This window comes from Trichoderma reesei (assembly GCF_000167675.1).
Source record: "Trichoderma reesei QM6a unplaced genomic scaffold TRIREscaffold_24, whole genome shotgun sequence".
Classification (NCBI taxonomy): Eukaryota; Fungi; Ascomycota; class Sordariomycetes; order Hypocreales; family Hypocreaceae; genus Trichoderma; species Trichoderma reesei.
This window is the reverse complement of record NW_006711171.1, coordinates 449,565-466,475: the sequence shown is the minus strand read 5'-3', so window position 1 is coordinate 466,475 and position 16,911 is coordinate 449,565. Positions and strand designations below refer to the sequence as shown.

Sequence of the window (16,911 nt, the reverse complement as noted above, 5' to 3'; positions counted from 1 at the left end):
ATCGAAATCGAAATCTTTTTTTCCCTTACCTTAGCTATGCAAAAGCTAGGATGTTCCTTGTGTATGTGTGTGTGTGTGCGTGTGTGTGTTAATCTATTTTGATTCATGGATTTTATTGTTTCTTCCCTTGTCCTTGTCTCTCTGTTTTCGTCTTTTTTTCTTTTCTTAGTAGAGGGCGTTCGAGAGAATAGGAATAGCAGCTGCTTTCGTCTTTCTGATCATGCAATTGCGTCAACGCCGATGATGTCGTCCAGATTAGGCAATCCTGCCAGACTGGGCAGCCAGGGTTGGGTTGCTTTTGCTGTGCATGCAACGCAATGGCAAAAGATGGTTGGATACCTACATGTAGGTAACAGAAAAGTCGAGCCCTCTGCCTCGTATACGATGTGTATCTAGCATCCTATCGTCGATCTTGCCCTGTGCAAAGCAAACAGGCATAAATAATAACATAACAGAAACAACAGAAATAGAAACACAGGAGATGGAAATACGGAGCAGGGGCAAAGTCCGAGAATTTGCAGACACTGTATACAGCAAGCACTCCGTACCGTAAGCTGCTTGCTTGCCTTGCCTTGCCTTGCTTCTGGCTCTTTTGCTACATGTACTATGCAGTACAGTGCTGTTTGTCTTACATGTCGTAATCCGCTGCGCCTCAGGGTGTGGACCAGAGCCCTGCGCTTCCCCGTGGCTTTGACCTCTTTTTTTTCTTTCCCTTGGCCGTTGGTCCTTTGTTTGTTTTCGTGCTTCTTTTGTTGCGACTACCTACCCAATACCTACCTATTCTCTTCGTTCGAGAGAGGGGGGCGGCGTAAGGCCTGGTACATCCGTCGGTGCCAAGTACTACTCCGAACGAGCAGAAGAACCAAGGAAGAAAGAGGCGGCCAAGTCTCGCGTATGGAATCATGACGTCTGTATGACCCGCCCCGAACCAGAAGTGCGGAATAATAAGGGAAAAACCAGAAGACGGGAGAAAACAAGAAGATGAATGCCAACCAGACGGATGGATCCGCTTCATGCTTGCTCCGGGTCGACGAAAAGAGCAGCTACCTAACGCCTGGCCAGCCAGCAACCGAAAGAAAAAAAAATCGAAAGAAGCCTCTCAGAAAGAAACAGAAAAAACGCGGCTGAAAACCCTGGCTAATGGGGAGGCGTCACCGAGCAGGTGAGGCGTTGGAGCGGCTCGAAAGCATATTCGTTTTTGATCTCTCTCCCTGTTCCAAGTTTTGCTTTCTCGGCCTCTCATTTGCTTCCCATCGCCTCAGAGCCTGCCGTGACTTTGCTTCTCGTAACGGCTTCTGGTCAAGCGTTGGCTCTGATTGGGCCCGTGATAAGTGGTACTTTGCTTGTGAAGAAGTGAAGAAGACGATGGTCACCTCCCTTGAGGGTTCGTGAGGTAGTACATACGATACTAAGGTACTACTCGTCATTACATTACATGCTGCGTCCCATACTGTACGTACGCGCAAGCCGCCCGTGGAATTGAGGCGCATTCCCTTGTTGCGAGACTTGCCATGTTCGAATGTGTCTGTAGATTGATGCTAAGACATGTCTTGTATTTCGATCTACTACTACTACTACCAGTACTACTAGCACTACAGTTCACACGAGGGAGTTGAGCTGGAGCTGGAACAGAGCACGAGGAGGGCGTATGCATAATAAGAGGCAGCTGCAGCTAGACATGAACTAGATGAGGCAGCCGTGAGTCAATGCCGGACCAGCTGTCAAGGGAAGACGAACAGAACAAGGGGGAAACCAACAAGAAACCCGAAGAAAGCAGCTGAGAGTGACGATACGAGACAAGAACAAGGAAAAAAAGTCCGAAAACAGTGTTTCAAAAAGTCCGCCCCTCGAAAACTATCAGACTATCGTAAGCCCGTCGCTCGTATCCCGAAACAGCCGTCAGCCACAGCCCGTCAACACCAGGCCAGACAAACACCCCCCCTTCCCCCCTTTTGCCACGTATACATGCACCTCTCCGTACGAGTCCGAGAATCATCTGCATACAAGAGTGAAGTGAAAGGGAAGAATTAGTGAAAATTGATGGACGCACGGAAGTCGTACAAGAAGAAAAGGGAAAGATGAAGATGCCGTTGGACAGGTAGGTAATCCCGTCGTGAAAGCCCATGTACGAGTATAACCTCTCGCGCTACCTCGCCCCGGTCGACGAGTCCTCGAGCTCAAACAGCGTCTGGTGCATCAATGGCGAGTGCTGCAGCTTCGCGGTATAGCCGGAAGCGTCGCTCTCCCTGCCCGTCACGCCGCCGCCGCCGCCGCTGGAGCTCACCATGGACACAACCGGCCTCCCCGGGGACGTGATGCTCTGCTGCGACGGCGTGGCGGGCAGCTCCGAGATGACCGACTCGAGCCCCGGCGAAGGCTCTGCCTGCGGAATATGCCCTGCTCTTCCTCCTCCTCCTCCTCCTCGTCCGGCCCCCAGCAGCCTGCCGTCGTGATGCTCGGCCAGCGAATCCTCCCCTCCGTACTCGTCCTTGCGGCTGCTGCCGCCATCCGTAAGGGTGTTGGCAGAGGGCCGCCGCTTCTTGTGCTGCTTGAACCACCAGAAGAACAGCCCGGCCAGCACGCATCCTACCGCTATGATTACTCCCACTGCAATGCCTGCGACGGCGCCCTTGCTCAGCCCCGGATGCGCTGGAGGTGACACGGCAGCAGTAGGCTGGGTGCTGTCTTGCGTCGGAGGAGCGCCTCCAGTCGTGCTCGCAGCTGTGCTCAGGACCGCCGTGCTCAGCGTCGTCGAGGGAACCAACTCACTGCTCGTCGTCGTCATCGTCGTCGACGAAGATGGTTCCCTCGAGGACGACGAGCCTCCAGACAGAAAAGGGGCCGCTCGCTGTTTGTTGCCCGCCAGGCTCGCGGCCCCGACCTTGCTCGCCGGACATCCCGACGGCTCGCACGCCATCTGCGAGCAGCAGCCCAGGAACGGCGGCGACGAGTCGCGGCACGTGTACCAGAGGAAGCCCGGGTCCAGGCAGTCCTGCGCCCGGATCTCGCTGTAGGCGTCTGGGTCGAAGGACGACGGCTGGAGATGGTTGTCGGGGCAGAGGCCGTCGGCGGTGGTGCACGGGTCGATGGTGCAGCAGCCCACGAAGCTGGTCGGCTGGTCTTCGCAGATGTAGAAGCGGCCGCCCTTGGGGCACGAGAGGCCCAGGTCGACGATGGGGTTGCCCATGATTGATGTTCTTCTGCTTGCGCGTGGACTGTGCTTGTGGCCTTGCTGGGCGGTCGATATTGCTCTGAGGGCTGTTTGGTTTGACACAAACGTTGGATTCGATCCCTGAACAAGAAGAGCAGCGACACTGGCTGACAACAGATGGTCTATGTCGAATTTGATGTTGATGCTAATCTCTGTGTCAGTTGGGGAAGCAGCAGCAAGCAATCACTCCAGGTAAACATACGTCTCTCCTTTTTCATAACTCGTCTGGTTCAGATGATCCGAGATGGCTTCCGCCTGAGCACAAGCGGGAGGGCTCGGAGTCCAGATCCGTGTTTGTCGAGACGGAACGGGAGGACGACAAATGCCGCTTTCTCTCTCACTCTTTTTCAGTTTTTCACCCAGGAGGGACAGCAAATATCGTCCGTCTTCCTCTTCCTCTCTTGGTCAAGTCTTCTCATGCTGTCTCCCGTCAACAGCCATCACTCCCAACCGAGGGAGGCAACACCTTTCTTTTAAGAGATGCTCATTTCGGATAATCTCCCGCCATGCCCGCCACTGCTCCAACTGGTTTTCCAAAAGCAGACATCTAGACGTCCTCCGCGTGTGCCATGTAGTATGTGATGTGCGTGTCCTCCCCCATGTACGAAGCCTGTAGTGATGCGACTGTATGTTGGTCTGCAACGAAAGCCCCTTTTGACCGAGTCTCGCCAGATGGTTTGGCCCCCCCTTGTCATACCCTACCGCTGGAGATATAACAGAATCTGATGGCCCTCTATTTCTGCGTCTTCCCCGGAGAGATATCGCGGCTTGTGGCATCAAGTTGACGGGAATAGCTGTCCAAAACAAGGTTTGGACGTGTTGGCGAGGGCAGAGGGTGCGGTGAGGCTTGCAGAGGATGGGATGTGGTGACCGACGACGTGCAGATGTCGGTTGGCCGTTGGCTTCATTGGCCCGTCGCAGCACACGAGAGGCACGAGGTGTCTGCATGTTGGTCGTGTTGCAGGGTGTTCATTTTCTTGGCTTCCCCCCCTGAATGAGTGCTACCTTTCTGAGTGTGTCTGCCCAGGTCTCCGAATGAGCTTCTGTGAGAAGATAGGTCCTAAAGGTGATGCTGCAATGCGTCGATCATGGCTGGTTAGTAGGGTTTCAATCAGGAGCTGAAAAGAGTTTCTGCAACGTGTTTGTGAGGTTCACGGTTTTCTACAACATCAGAGGTGACCCCTGCAAAACCCTATGTGAAGCGTGTCAGGGGTCATCGTGAAGATGTCGCGCACCAACAACATCTCGCGAAACTCGGACCGTGGTCAGGAAATCATCCCACTTGCACTGGCGTGATAGATAGTAGAAACAGGTTCGATTCCAAATATGTTTCCCTGCACCATTTGTGACGTTCCGTTGGCAAAGTGCTAGTTACATGTTCCTCTCCCCTATCCTCTAGACGAGATAATATCAACAACCTTGAACAACATGAGCGACAACACACTTATAGCCTTTGAATGCTCAAATCACTTCAAATTCTGATAAACCCCTTCAAAAGAGCCCGCCGACCTGCCATCACTCGTCCAAGCGCTCCTGAATATCTCGAAGCGTAGTTGCAACGGCAGACATGAACTGGCGCAACTCGCCTTGCATGGCGTTGAGAGCCTGTTTGTTCTCTTCGATGGCCTCGCGCATTTCCTGAAGCTTTTTGTCGTGATTCGCCTGCAGCATGTCGATGGCTCTTTGGATGACCTCGGCTTGCTGATTGACCTTTTGAAGCATTTCATTGCTGTCTGCTTTGGCTCTCTTGGCAGCAGATCTTTCGGGTTCGCAGCCAAGCCTCTTTTTGTTCGAGGGAGACATGGTATCGATGACGTTGTCAATGCTCCATGCGCCGGGAACAGCGGACTGCGTAGCCGATGGTGTTGTAGTCGTAGTCTCTGCAGACATGGTAATATCGATCACCGGTGTAGTGATATCGATAATGATTGGGGTGATTTCTTTCTGGGCGATCGGTGCTGGGTAGAGGCGTCGATACTCATCGGTATGGTCCTTTATGGTGGCGCTGCCAAAGCGTGTACGTATGCTTTCCAGGTACTCCGATGGTAGATTCTCATAGAGCGACGAAATCAGCACGTATCCGGTCCAAGAACCCGAGTTCTTGACAATGGCGCCCTTGGCAGTGCGCTTTGGATACAGCTTATGGGTAGACGCCCTCGCCATGAGAGAGTTTGGCTCGGCCGTTTGTGAGAGAAGCGGTATATACTCTGGCAAATTCCAGCGGCTCAAATATCCCAGATATCTGAGAATTTGCGACTCTGTCATACTTGTCGCTTGTTTCCAGTATGTTTGGACGCATTTGACAGCGGCGGCGTATCGAGGGTCTGATTCAGGTATGCTCAGATCGGAGATTTCGAACTGGGGAGGGGGCAGGAACTCAGTCATTCTGTCGATGGCGATGTCAATCCGACTCGTTTGAAGATGTCAAGGCACGAAAGCAAACGGATAAAGTCTGTCGAGCTAGTACGTATGAGCAGAGGGGGAGCTCTGAAAAGATTAGAGAAATCCAGAGAAAGTGAGAAGAAAGTCATGAATAGAGTGAGGTAAAGGTGAGTCTAATAGGCAAAGCCCTTGGGCAGCTGGTAGGCATTCCGATCAAGCCAGTAATTATATTCCAGGCGAAATTCATATTCACGCCGCATGTCTCTCACATAATTCTGACTTTCAAAACTTCACAAAGTGAATCGTTACGGAACTTGTGCCGTGCTTCATCATTTGAATGGACAGCACATACATCCTCATAACTGGGTGACTGATGCGAGTCGCTGCGGATATGCATCAACTTTGCAAAGTGACTTTCATTCTATCTGCCTCCTTGGTTTTGTTGCACTCGGGTTTTCAGATAGAGAAGAGTCAATTAAGTTATTGATACTATCCGAGATTTGTGAGGCCATGTCTGACTTTCAGGTGCAGTTGGTGATGGGTCATACAAGTCGACACCAGATAGTGTCGTCTGTAAACGAACTCTTCAATTTCAATGACTACCTACCTACGTACGTAATAGCTTACTTTAGGTATTTTTCAGGAGATGCCGCCTCGTGTCCGACGCATGTTGAAGCAAATTCCTAGAAAGAGAAATGAAAAGCCAAGCGCCCTTCGATGGATGCCTCATCATGCCAACTCCATTCGAAATCCGTGATGAACCGCGTCAACCCATCTTGTCCACCAAATCTTTTTCCGAAATCGCGTCCACTCCCGATGTTGACCAAGGCCTCCATATGCTCCAGATATCAACCCGAATAAAAAGCAAAATGATTGCTTGGCGCTGTAATCAACTCCAACATTTTCCTTCCGCTCCCAAAGCCGCCATACCCGCACCCACGCACTTACTCGGGCGACTCCTCCTTGAAAATCATATCTGTCACTGACGCCTTGACCCCTCTCCGCTTCTTCGATTTCTCCTTCTCGACCGACTTGGGCTCAAACATCTTCTCAAGGGCCTCGTCGTTGACTTCCGTCCGCTCATGACCATCGTCCTGAAGCATTCGCGCGACAGTTTCTTCCTTCGCCTTCTGCACCTCAATGACATGGTCGTCCATGCTGTGCTTCGTCACGATGCGTACCGAAAACGTCTCCTTCGTCTGGCCCATTCGAGCGACGCGGCTTATGGCTTGCTTCTCGGCCATTTTGTTCCACCAGAGGTCCACGATGATGACGCGGTTGGCCACGGTCAGGTTGTGTGACTGGCCACCACTCTTCATGGTTGAGATCTATTGAGAAGGATCAGGAGAGCTGTTCATTGAAGGCAGGATCTGAGGATGACGCGGATACGTACCATGACCATCGTCTTTGGATCATTCTGAAAAGCATTCATTGCGTGATCCTGCTTCTGCTTGGGCAACGCTCCCGAATAGTAGACGAATTTGACCCCCAGGATCTGAAAGAGGTAGCCTAGCATCTTCAGTGTCGGAATGAACTGTGTAAAGACTGAGATGGAATATCGTCAGCAATCAGTGTACTCATTTGTTGGAGTCTTCTTACTGATGATCTTGTCCTGAGGCGCCTCGGTCAGCCAAGTCATGGCCACGGCCAGCGTCGCCGTCAGCCTCGAGCTCGGCGGGGGAATGGCGTCCTCGCGATAGAATGAACTCGCAACGAAGAACACCGACGAGTCATTCTTAGGCTGGACAGTGGTTCCAATCGCATCTTTTCCAATCTCCACGTAGTTCTTGTCCGCCCGTGCCTTGGCGGCCACCATCTCCAGAGTCATTACTCGCTGACCCAACAGGAGGTCCTGGCCGCAGTCATCAACAGAGCATTTCATAACCTTGGATGATCATACATTGCTTCATTAGTACATGAGCTTCATGCAGTGCAGGTAAAGACTCACCCCGTTCTGCTGCTCTGTTGGCAAATTGCTCCTCTGCACCATCAGTCGGGTCAAGCATGTACTGCAGTATATATGACCACACTGTTTGAGGCTGAGTTAGCCATTACAGTCACGCAACGAGTTCGCTCGGATAACTTACTTTGTATCGGCATAGGTCTTGAGAGTGACCTTCAGATCCTCCACATTCGGACATTTTTACAACACGCTGAACCAACAAGAGACTCATGATGCTGTTCATATCGAAAATACCCCCTAGAGACACCTCTTCGCGTTTCTTGAGGATGTCGAGGCCGCTTTGGTACTTGCCAAGATGCTGCTGCCAATCTGGATCTGCTTCGAGTTGCTCGATGACCGTCTTTTCCTCAGCGACTGACCTGAGATTCTCAAATAGGGATCCAAATTCGCTCTGATCGAGGTAGTCTTGACTCATCAAGAAGTTCTCCAAGCAATATGGATGAGATAAAGCTTGCCTGAGACGCAGTTGTCTCGATGATTGGATTGACCTCACCGGAGACTCTTTGCTTCTCTCGCCTGTTTTGCCTTGCTCAGGCATGAGGTCCTCAACTTCATCCACGCCGTATTCGTCTTCGAAGAGAGGCATTCCCTTGTTCTCTTTGCCTTCTTCATGCTCCTTCTGGCGCCTTTCGTAGAAGGCATTGATAGCGCTGCTATTGTTAGTCTCCTCTTGCAGACAAGGCGTGCAGCTCAGACATCAAGATGCGTATACGTACTTGCATAGGACCTCCTCTTCCGCCGAAACCTCGACATATAACTCTTGATGAGTCGTCGGTGGAATGTTGAGATTCTTGCCTGCGGTCCTGCTTCTCGTCAGCAGAGTCCGCTTTACCGGTCTATGAGAGAGACTTACCGCCGATACATGAGATAACTGGCTATAGTATCGAAGTAATTGTTTGTCGCGTCCTACAGCAGCAAGGTAAGCTCCTTAATTCCTGCTTGGGAGCTCAACTCCGAATATCCACTTACCTCAGTTATGTAGTCGTTTTTGAAGACGCGCCGGTTGCCGATGAAGTTGCAACAGATGAAAGTCGCATACGAATAAAACTCTGCCAAAACTTTCATTAGCCCATGTCCTCCAGTCCCCCTTGGAATTCTTGGCCTCACCCATTGGCTTGTTCAGGATAGGAGTGCCACTCAAGGCCCAACGATGTTGCGCCTCGATCGCGCAACATGCTCTGAAAGCTGCTTGGATCAGTTAAGAGACACATGGTTTGCAATATTACTAGGATCAAGTGTACACTTACTGCGTCCATTCCATTTGGTCATTTCGTGAGACTCGTCCAGAATCACCCTGAACCAATCCACAAGAAAGAGCTCCTTGGCTTCTTTGCGGAACTCGCGCCGATGCGCTCGAGGCTCATCCGCGTATTGGCGATCCAGGGCATCCATGAACGCTTGGCTGGGGTATTGGTTCCGCACTTGGGTATATGTTGCAATGCTGTTGAAATTGTCAGAAGTTTCCAGCCTCAGACTGCTTGAAGTACTTCACTCACACGATCCGCTGCTTCGCATAATGCTTTGGTCCAAGGTCACTGGCAGGGGAGTAGACGATTACATTCTGGCTCGCTTCCTCGGTCAAATGTTTCTATAACGTAGTGTCAGCCAGGTTTTCACTATCTCTTTGAGAAGCAAGATTGGGGGAAGCATAGTAAAGTCAAGGGATAGACGCAGACTCCGACACTCACTCTCGCCTCATCCCTCCACTGTAGGGCATTCTTTCTGTTGGGAACTAACACGAGCGTTGCCTCTGCGCGATTCGTTCGCTCTGACTTGTTGAGTCTATTGGTGACAATGCATGCCAAGCTCGTAACAGTCTTTCCGAGTCCCATCTCATCGCCGATAATACCGCCGGCTGCTGGCCTCGGAAATTCTTTCTCTCTTTTCACCATCCACGACAAGGCGGTGAGCTGATGGTCCTCGAGTGTTGTGCGCATAAACTTCGTATATCTTCTTGACTTGGCCAGCTTTTTCCCGTCTTTTAGCTCCTGTTCTTGGTCATACTCGTGGCGAATGCTGCAGTTTGTAGGAATTCTCGCCCTCGCTTGCTCGACGCCTTTGGCTTCTGCATGGTTACCAGGACCACTGACCTTGGTATTCTCGACTTCGCCATTCAGGACGGACGCTTCCATTGTCTTGGCTCGCTTGGATGACTCTGCATAGTGGTCTCCAGACTTGGAGCGTTTGTGTGGTCGCTTCTCTTTGCGCTTCTTCTCCGAAGAATGCTCCTTTCGGCCCTGTTTGTCGATTTTCTCCGCAGACTCAACATCAAGCGAAGAGACTGGAGGTTTCACCTCTTGCATTTCATCGTATTTCGCCACTCCAATTGCTTTCCTGGAAGCCATGTCATCGGTGTTCTTGTCATCATTGGTGGCATTTTGTCCTTCCTGGTCCAATGACGCTCCCAGAGTTCTTGTATTCTCATTGCTCTGCACCGTGTTATCTGATTTGTTTGGAGCCTGAACTGGCGAGCAGACGGGCGCCATATCGCCGTCGACTAGCTGCGTTTTGGTATAGATGCCCTCATCTGGATCAGCATTGCCTGTGTTTGGGGCGCGACCACCTTGATCGTCTTGTTCCTGCTCTGGTGCGGTGTCCTCTACTTTCTCAAGTGACGAATACTTGACCACAGTGAGTCCATCTGGGCTGATAATGGTCGAGGTTCCATGGCGGACCTTTGCTTCAGCGGTGATCTTTAAGTCCCCATTATCCTCAGGCGCCGCTGTTTCTTTGTGCTCATGTGTACTCGCAGTATTTCTGGCGGTTTCCATTTCCCGTGAACTGCTGCCCGTGACCTGATTCATGAATCGTGAGAAGAGGTTTTCGTGAGGGCTTGTAGCATTCATCGCCTCGTGTTTCTTCTGCTTTTTGATCTTTGTCATATGCGTTTGGCTGAGCAAAGTCTCCCGAGTCGCAGTTCGATTGAAGTGTCTTTTCAAGCGGGATCTCCAGGCTGTCGACGTTAGGGAAGCTGGCAAAGTTGACGCAGGCGTGTGAAGGGTCAAGAGCTAGAAAGTAAAAGGATCAGTAAGAGCCTGTATTTGTTCAAGCGCCGGAGCGTCCTAGCATGACACACAAGTCCTAGGAGGCAGCCCAGAGTCATGTGTGGAGAAGAACTCACCTTGTAAATAGGTATGTGTGCTTCTCTACTATCCTGGATAGAGCAGAAGAAGTGACAAAACGTTAGAGTAAACGAAAAGGGAAAAGAAATGCTGCATCAACAATTAAATATCACAAGAGCGCCAACCTCGCGCAGGCCATGTGAGATCCAGAGAGTGGTTGAGTGCAGACGGTGTGACGTGAAGGAAGGTGTGAGAAGAACAGAGGTGAAAAGAGAGGAGAAGAGAAGATGAAATATAAGTTGAAGGAAGGAGGAGAGATGAGGAAGAGAAAAGGGAAGAGAGATGAGGTGGAAGCAAGGTGGAAGAAGAGGAAAGACTGGCAGTATCGGGCGGTGAACCTGTGCTGCACTCACCTCTCTTCTCTCCAGACGTATGTATTTGTATGTATTTGACCGCCCTCTTCACGGGAGAGCCTTTCATTGAGATGTCTGTCGTGAACAGCTGGCAGCCTGTCCCAGAAGTCAACGCCTTTCACACGGGCATGGAAACGAGCGCAACTGGATTCTAAGGTGCACATTGCTATGCATGTCACTGCAAAGTTTACATGCATTTAATAAATCTATAACTGAGGTTTTCTCTTCAAGAGGACATATACACCTACATATATCGTGGTATGTTAGAGACTACATTGATATCTTGCGTATTTGGTGTGCAGATAGAGAATTTACCATCACTTGTATGGTAGCTATCACGTTGGACACGATCTCTTATAGCAAATAGTTCACTCCTGCAATACATTGCAAGTCTATTCCAGAAGAGCCTAGCTCATATAGCATTTCATGCAGCGCGAGCCTTTTATTGCCTTCTACGTGCTATCAGCACTCATCAATGGAGTACTAATACAATATATGTATAACTTATTCATGACTTGACAAGACAGTGTAGTCTGAAGAGGCTGATTACTTTCACTGCATTCGACGACGTTCGGGCTCAAGTTGCCAGTCTCTCCACTCAATCTCAGCCGAGGTATACACTTCTCAATAGGTCACTCTCTACCAGAGACGAGCTGGTTGTAAACAGTGTATACTATGAATCCTTATAATACACAAGCCATTATTAACCCCCCCTCTTCATCCGAACCTGTCCCTGCTCAGGCTCAGGCAAGGCATTTGTTCCCGTCCGGCGGAGATTCTATATGATGACTATGTACATCAGAACTTGAATGAAAATGTATACAAGCCACGCAGGCTTTTAGACCACAAGCTACCACATCAACTCTCTTAGTTGATAGACCAGCTGAAGCCACGGATCAGCGTTCCGTCGTTGTCGTGTCCACCAAAAGCCTCCCACAGATCAAGCGTCATATCGATGGAGTTGTCAACGCTGAGATTGCGGTCCGCAACAACAGCCTGGCGAGTGACGCCGTTGTTGGTCATGGTGATGACCTTTGCGCAGAGGGCGTTGTTCTGAGCGGCGCCAAACTGGTCAAAGACGCCGGCGGGCATGGCGACCAAGGGCATGCTGGGGTCGACCTGGTTGGCAAAGTAGGTGCTGAGGCCGCAGGCGCCGAATTGGAAGAGCAGCTGGCGGGGGCCGGCTGGGTCGCCGAACATGAAGATGGAGCCGTTCTGGTCGGTGCCAGAGGCGATGTCGCGGGTCTGGACGGTGGGAGCCGCGGAGGTGGTCAAGGCCAGCACGGAGGCGGCGACGGCGAGAGAGAACTGCATCCTGAGAGTTGATGGAGTTGTTTTATTGATCTTCTGATTGTAGTCTTGCTATGAGATAAGTTGTAAACGAGACCGAATGAAAGCAGACATGGTCACTCCCTTATATACCAATTTTTGTTCGCATCGTCTCCTAACCTGCCTCATGAAGTCGAACAGCCTCTCTCCTTTGAATCCTGCCAAACGGCCTTGCCGGCATCCTCCTTGCGGTTTCAGAAGATATAGCTCGGTCAAATCATCGCCGAGATCTTGGAGCTTCTGCTTTGGTGTTTAGCGCTCGATGTAGTTTGAGAGTAGTAGCGGATTACTCCCAGGACCCTGGACTTATAAGATTGCCTAAATAAGAAGTTAAACCCTCTCAAGTTTTACATCGAACATGTTGATCTACATCAGCTTATTTCTGAGGCTGTTTGGCGGAGACGGAAGAAAAAACGCTTTGACATGGCTCGTTGGAGATGATACAGCCAAGGAGAAGATCTCAGACGTGTCCGATGGAGAACAGATCTTCCAGAAGAACTCGAAGAGAACTCAAACAGCTGACAAATGAGAGCAACAGAAGAGTTTCTTGGCCTTTGGGTTCGTCGTAGGGCTTGTTTCGGTTCCAGGCAACAGTTTGATCTGAGACAGGGGTGATGCCTGGTAAGCGCAGGGATGTCATCGGAACCCCATGATATCGAGCAACAAGTACACGACATCAGGCCATTGTTGTGCCTGTGCACGCGCGTGGGTGCGTAACATCGGAGATTGTATATATGCTCGCTGGCGAAGCTCTTGCTGACGGTAGACATCAGCAAGCGTAACGTATGATGTCTTGGCAGTAAAGGACTAGAAATGCTTGCATTCGATTATCGTGTAAAACAGGACTGCCGGAGCTGGTGAGGCACTTGGCCAGGAATATCTCCTCCAGACACTTGCATCTTGAAGCTAGCTTCATATAGTACCGTAGTCGTCTCACTGACATCTGAGGCAGAGTCTCTATAAGTCGAAGTCGCTGTTGAGATACTTTATCATGCAGAGCATATGGAAGAAGTATGACCACTACCTACTTTGCTACATAGGAATTGCGTGAGTCTGATGACTTCTCAGCCGAATACCAGTCTTCTTTCCTTTCTTTTGCTTAAAAAAACTGCACAAGCTTCATTTCCACCTGCAAGTCCTTAGATAGGCACTATGCAACGACTTCTTGTCTTGTTTCATCTCCCATCTGAAGTAGGTAGCCTCTTGGTCATGATAGTGAGCGTGCTTGACCAAGGGCCGTACTCGTGCCAGGGTAAAATCCATTGCCAAGGCGGCTGTAAGAGATCGATCCCCCTCGCAACAACTCTGCAAGTTGTCCGGACATTGAGGCAACGTAGTGCACAGATGCCGGATCTGGGAAGAGTGTGATCGGCCTTCCTACACTACGATGCGTGACCTGATACCAACTGGTTCGCAACGTCTCAGGAGTTGCTACAAGGCAAGAAAATGGTTGAAGTACCCAAAATACATGTAATTCTATCATCTCTTAAGCACCGTGGATCCTAGGGTGTCACGTAGGCAGACTTTACGTCGCATATCGGGAGCGGCTGGAGATCGAGTATCCCAGACGATGAGGACTAAGGGCAAACATAGGGACATGCCATTATCGGGACAAATCAATCAACTCTCCGCGCATAAAGAGAAGGACCATAAGATCAGTATCAATAGATAACGCGTATCATGCAAAACATGATATGCCAGATAGTGTAAGGTAGTTTGAACATCAGTTAGAAGAATCTCAAGCAAAGCCGCCAACATTTTGCGCCTACCCTACACTCAACCTGGCCATGACCGGTCATTTCATTATCTGAATTGTTTGGGCTCAATAGCAATGTCTATCATGCACGAGAAGCCTAGCCATTCTGAAGTTGCCGATATAATTAGACCGTTGTTGGGTAAAACAGCTCGACAGCAGGAAGCTCACACGGTACAAGGCCATCATCGAATCATCCCCAGATCTAGGGGTAAGCAGCTTGACTCATTTTTGGCCCTCGTGGTAGTACAGTTTGGCTTATTTTCCATCGAAAAACAAAGCATCAGATAAAAGTAGATGTCATATGTTTCAATATTCATGCTTCATTTCGGTATCAGCCAAAGATGGGATGTGGCTACATTTCAAATTTGATCGTCTCGGAATGGCCGCGGCGGTGAGATGGGATTTGATCGGCATCTGGGCCTCGTCATAAACCTAGACAGAGCTCGAATCATGAGTTCAAGGACATGAACAGAATCTGCTCCCGTGATCAACGTCCTCAGAAAAGATCAACGTTTCAAGACTTCTTAGCGATGGCTGTGATGCCATCATCGTCTTCACTGTAATTTAGGGGTCCTCAGCTCCCAACCGAGCATATCCATACCTCATCTACGCTAGCTCAATGTGTCAGCTCGATGCGGCTCTGCTCTAATGCAACCATAGAATGGAAGATTCCGGGTGCGGACGTGGGCGTATGAACGAGACTGCACTCAACACCCACTGAAGGCCAGATCTCACCGCACTTTGTCATATGTGATCAGTCTATGATTGCTAGAAGCGAGAACAGGCATAACAAGTACCTGTACATAACCTTGCCAGCCCTGACTGTAACCTCACCCATGAGTATGTACATTAAGCTGTTGCACTAGCTCTCTCACAAGCGTGCCTCGGATCTCATCTCATCTCCAGCTACCCTGGCTTCGTCGAGGCGTTTAACCGTGCCTCATGAAGTCGAGAAACGCCTTTGCAATTTTGACCCCGTCATGCTCGTTAGGCGCGCGCTTCATGGCCTCGTCGTACATGTCATCGGTAAAGATGCCGGCTTTGTGTCGGTTGGTGAGGATCTCGGAGACGATTTCCTCTGTGAACTCGGGATGTCCCTGGACGGTGATGTACCGGCCAGGGCTGTACATGGCTTGGACTGGGCATATGTCATTGCCACCCAGAGGGATGGAACCCTTGGGGTATTCTAGAACAACATCACGATGCATTTGATGGATGCGCTGCAGAGAATTATTTACGTCAGCGCAAGTGATTCTAGTAGGAAAAAGGCGAGAAGTGACAAGTGAAAAGTGACATCTGCGAGAGAGACTCACCATCTTGTCGAGCTTGAAAATGTCCTTGCCCTTGTCGGTCAAGTCGACCTCGGTGACAGCAACCTCCCAGCCCTTATCACTCCTGCCGAGGCGCGCACCCATAGCCCTGCCAACGATTTGGTGGCCAAAGCACACGCCCACGACTCTGATGCGGCCGGAGTCAATGGCCTGCCTTGTGTACTCCACCAGCTTGAGAATCCAGGGGTCATCCTCATAAGCCGTGTGACGCGACCCGGTGATGAGAATGGCGTCGACCTCGTCCAGCGGCGGGTACGCATGCATGTCCTCGACAATGTTGTGCGCCGTGACCGTGGCCACCTCTGACAGCTTCCGCGGCGGATCCATGGCCTCCGCCGCCGCCGTCAACAGCGCAGTGAAGACGCCTCCGTAGCCGCCATACTTGGCCTCTGTGTCCGGCTGCGGCGTGTCGGCCTCGAGGATGAGCAGCCGGAGAGGCTGGGACGAGCCGGATGCGGGCCCAGAGCCGGCCCCGGAGATGGCTTCGGCCGTCATTTCCTTCGAAAGAGAAAAAGGGGGGTTAGAACGGAGCGGAGCGGAATCTGTTCGCTTAAAAGCCAGTAACAGTTGCACGGGGGACACTAGTCGCACAGCGTGTCTGGACTCCAGCCGTGGTTATTATTGGAAGAAAGTTGGTTGGGCGGCAGAGATGCGTCAGACCAAGGAATGGCTCGACCCTGCGGCAGAACGGGAGAAGAGCGATATCACGAGGAGGGGGTCCAAGCAAGGGAGCCGTCTGCTAGTACTCCCGTCTGGCCTGCGAGAATGGCAAAGAATGGCTTGGGCCTCGGGCGTCCGAATCGTGGAGCATCGTGGAGCATCGTGGAGTATCGCGGCCGATAGCGGGGGAGTCGTGAAGCAGGAGGACGTGAGAGGCGATTAGACGGTGTAGGGATCTGGTGGTGGCGGGACAGGGGCAATGTTGTTCCGGGGCAGAAGAGGCGAATCGGATCTCGCCATGGCGTCGGTTCCTGAGAATAGCGCTGCAGGCTGTCCGGGATTCGGGCCAATGGCGACGCGGCGCGTGTTTGACCGGCATGGTCGCTTGCTCTGGCAGACGCAGATAGAGAAGAGAGAGGAGTTGATAGAGCCTGATGCAGCTGGCAGAGTGAGCACGCGGTGACGCTGGATGAGGTGGTGGCACAAGCACGAGCACCGCATGGACGGGGGAATTCAGAGACACACAGGCAGAGCAGCAGCGAGGAGGCAGCAGGGCATGCGGCTATCCGAATAGCGGCATATCATGTCGCCCACATGCATGGATGGCTGGTCCGAGGGGGGGAAACAAGTATTACTAGCTCGGAGCGCTCCGTCCTTCTTCTCTCACATGCTCCGAGTCAGCAGGCAGCGTCTGTCTGTCTGTCTGTGTCTGGACCATGTTCAAGGTTGTTGAGCAGCGTTCCGTGTCCGGGCTGCCGGAGCCGTAATGTGAGCAGCGGTCCGAGCTCCGTCCTCCGTAGTCCG

General features: G+C 51.3%; 5 protein-coding genes across 5 annotated transcripts; all 5 read right to left on the bottom strand.

Moving 5' to 3' along the window:
* Positions 1 to 1,792: 1,792 nt before the first annotated feature.
* On the bottom strand, positions 1,793 to 4,159 carry TRIREDRAFT_123649 (uncharacterized protein; the record flags this gene model as incomplete). The annotated part of the gene is made up of 3 exons (XM_006968566.1): positions 1,793 to 3,356; positions 3,414 to 3,611; positions 3,909 to 4,159. The coding sequence occupies 3 exons, from the start codon at positions 4,157 to 4,159 to the stop codon at positions 2,147 to 2,149; spliced, it is 1,659 nt and encodes a 552-aa protein (XP_006968628.1). The 3' UTR covers positions 1,793 to 2,146.
* A 567-nt stretch (positions 4,160 to 4,726) lies between these two features.
* TRIREDRAFT_111146 (uncharacterized protein) lies at positions 4,727 to 5,596 on the bottom strand (the record flags this gene model as incomplete). Its single annotated transcript, XM_006968565.1, has 1 exon — positions 4,727 to 5,596. The coding sequence occupies one exon, from the start codon at positions 5,594 to 5,596 to the stop codon at positions 4,727 to 4,729; it is 870 nt and encodes a 289-aa protein (XP_006968627.1).
* Positions 5,597 to 6,196: 600 nt separating this feature from the next.
* TRIREDRAFT_111145 (uncharacterized protein) lies at positions 6,197 to 11,195 on the bottom strand (the record flags this gene model as incomplete). Its single annotated transcript, XM_006968564.1, has 15 exons — positions 6,197 to 6,200; positions 6,542 to 6,921; positions 6,987 to 7,138; positions 7,193 to 7,478; positions 7,542 to 7,622; positions 7,681 to 8,182; positions 8,273 to 8,359; positions 8,410 to 8,462; positions 8,526 to 8,605; positions 8,664 to 8,741; positions 8,804 to 8,997; positions 9,053 to 9,144; positions 9,245 to 10,564; positions 10,678 to 10,705; positions 11,032 to 11,195. The coding sequence occupies 15 exons, from the start codon at positions 11,193 to 11,195 to the stop codon at positions 6,197 to 6,199; spliced, it is 3,501 nt and encodes a 1,166-aa protein (XP_006968626.1).
* Positions 11,196 to 11,898: 703 nt separating this feature from the next.
* TRIREDRAFT_111144 (uncharacterized protein) lies at positions 11,899 to 12,345 on the bottom strand (the record flags this gene model as incomplete). The annotated part of the gene is made up of 1 exon (XM_006968563.1): positions 11,899 to 12,345. One exon carries the CDS (start codon positions 12,343 to 12,345, stop codon positions 11,899 to 11,901), a length of 447 nt encoding a protein of 148 aa, XP_006968625.1.
* Positions 12,346 to 15,045: 2,700 nt separating this feature from the next.
* On the bottom strand, positions 15,046 to 16,707 carry TRIREDRAFT_5504 (uncharacterized protein; the record flags this gene model as incomplete). Its single annotated transcript, XM_006968502.1, has 3 exons — positions 15,046 to 15,336; positions 15,430 to 15,885; positions 16,702 to 16,707. 3 exons carry the CDS (start codon positions 16,705 to 16,707, stop codon positions 15,046 to 15,048), a joined length of 753 nt encoding a protein of 250 aa, XP_006968564.1.
* Positions 16,708 to 16,911: the final 204 nt, after the last annotated feature.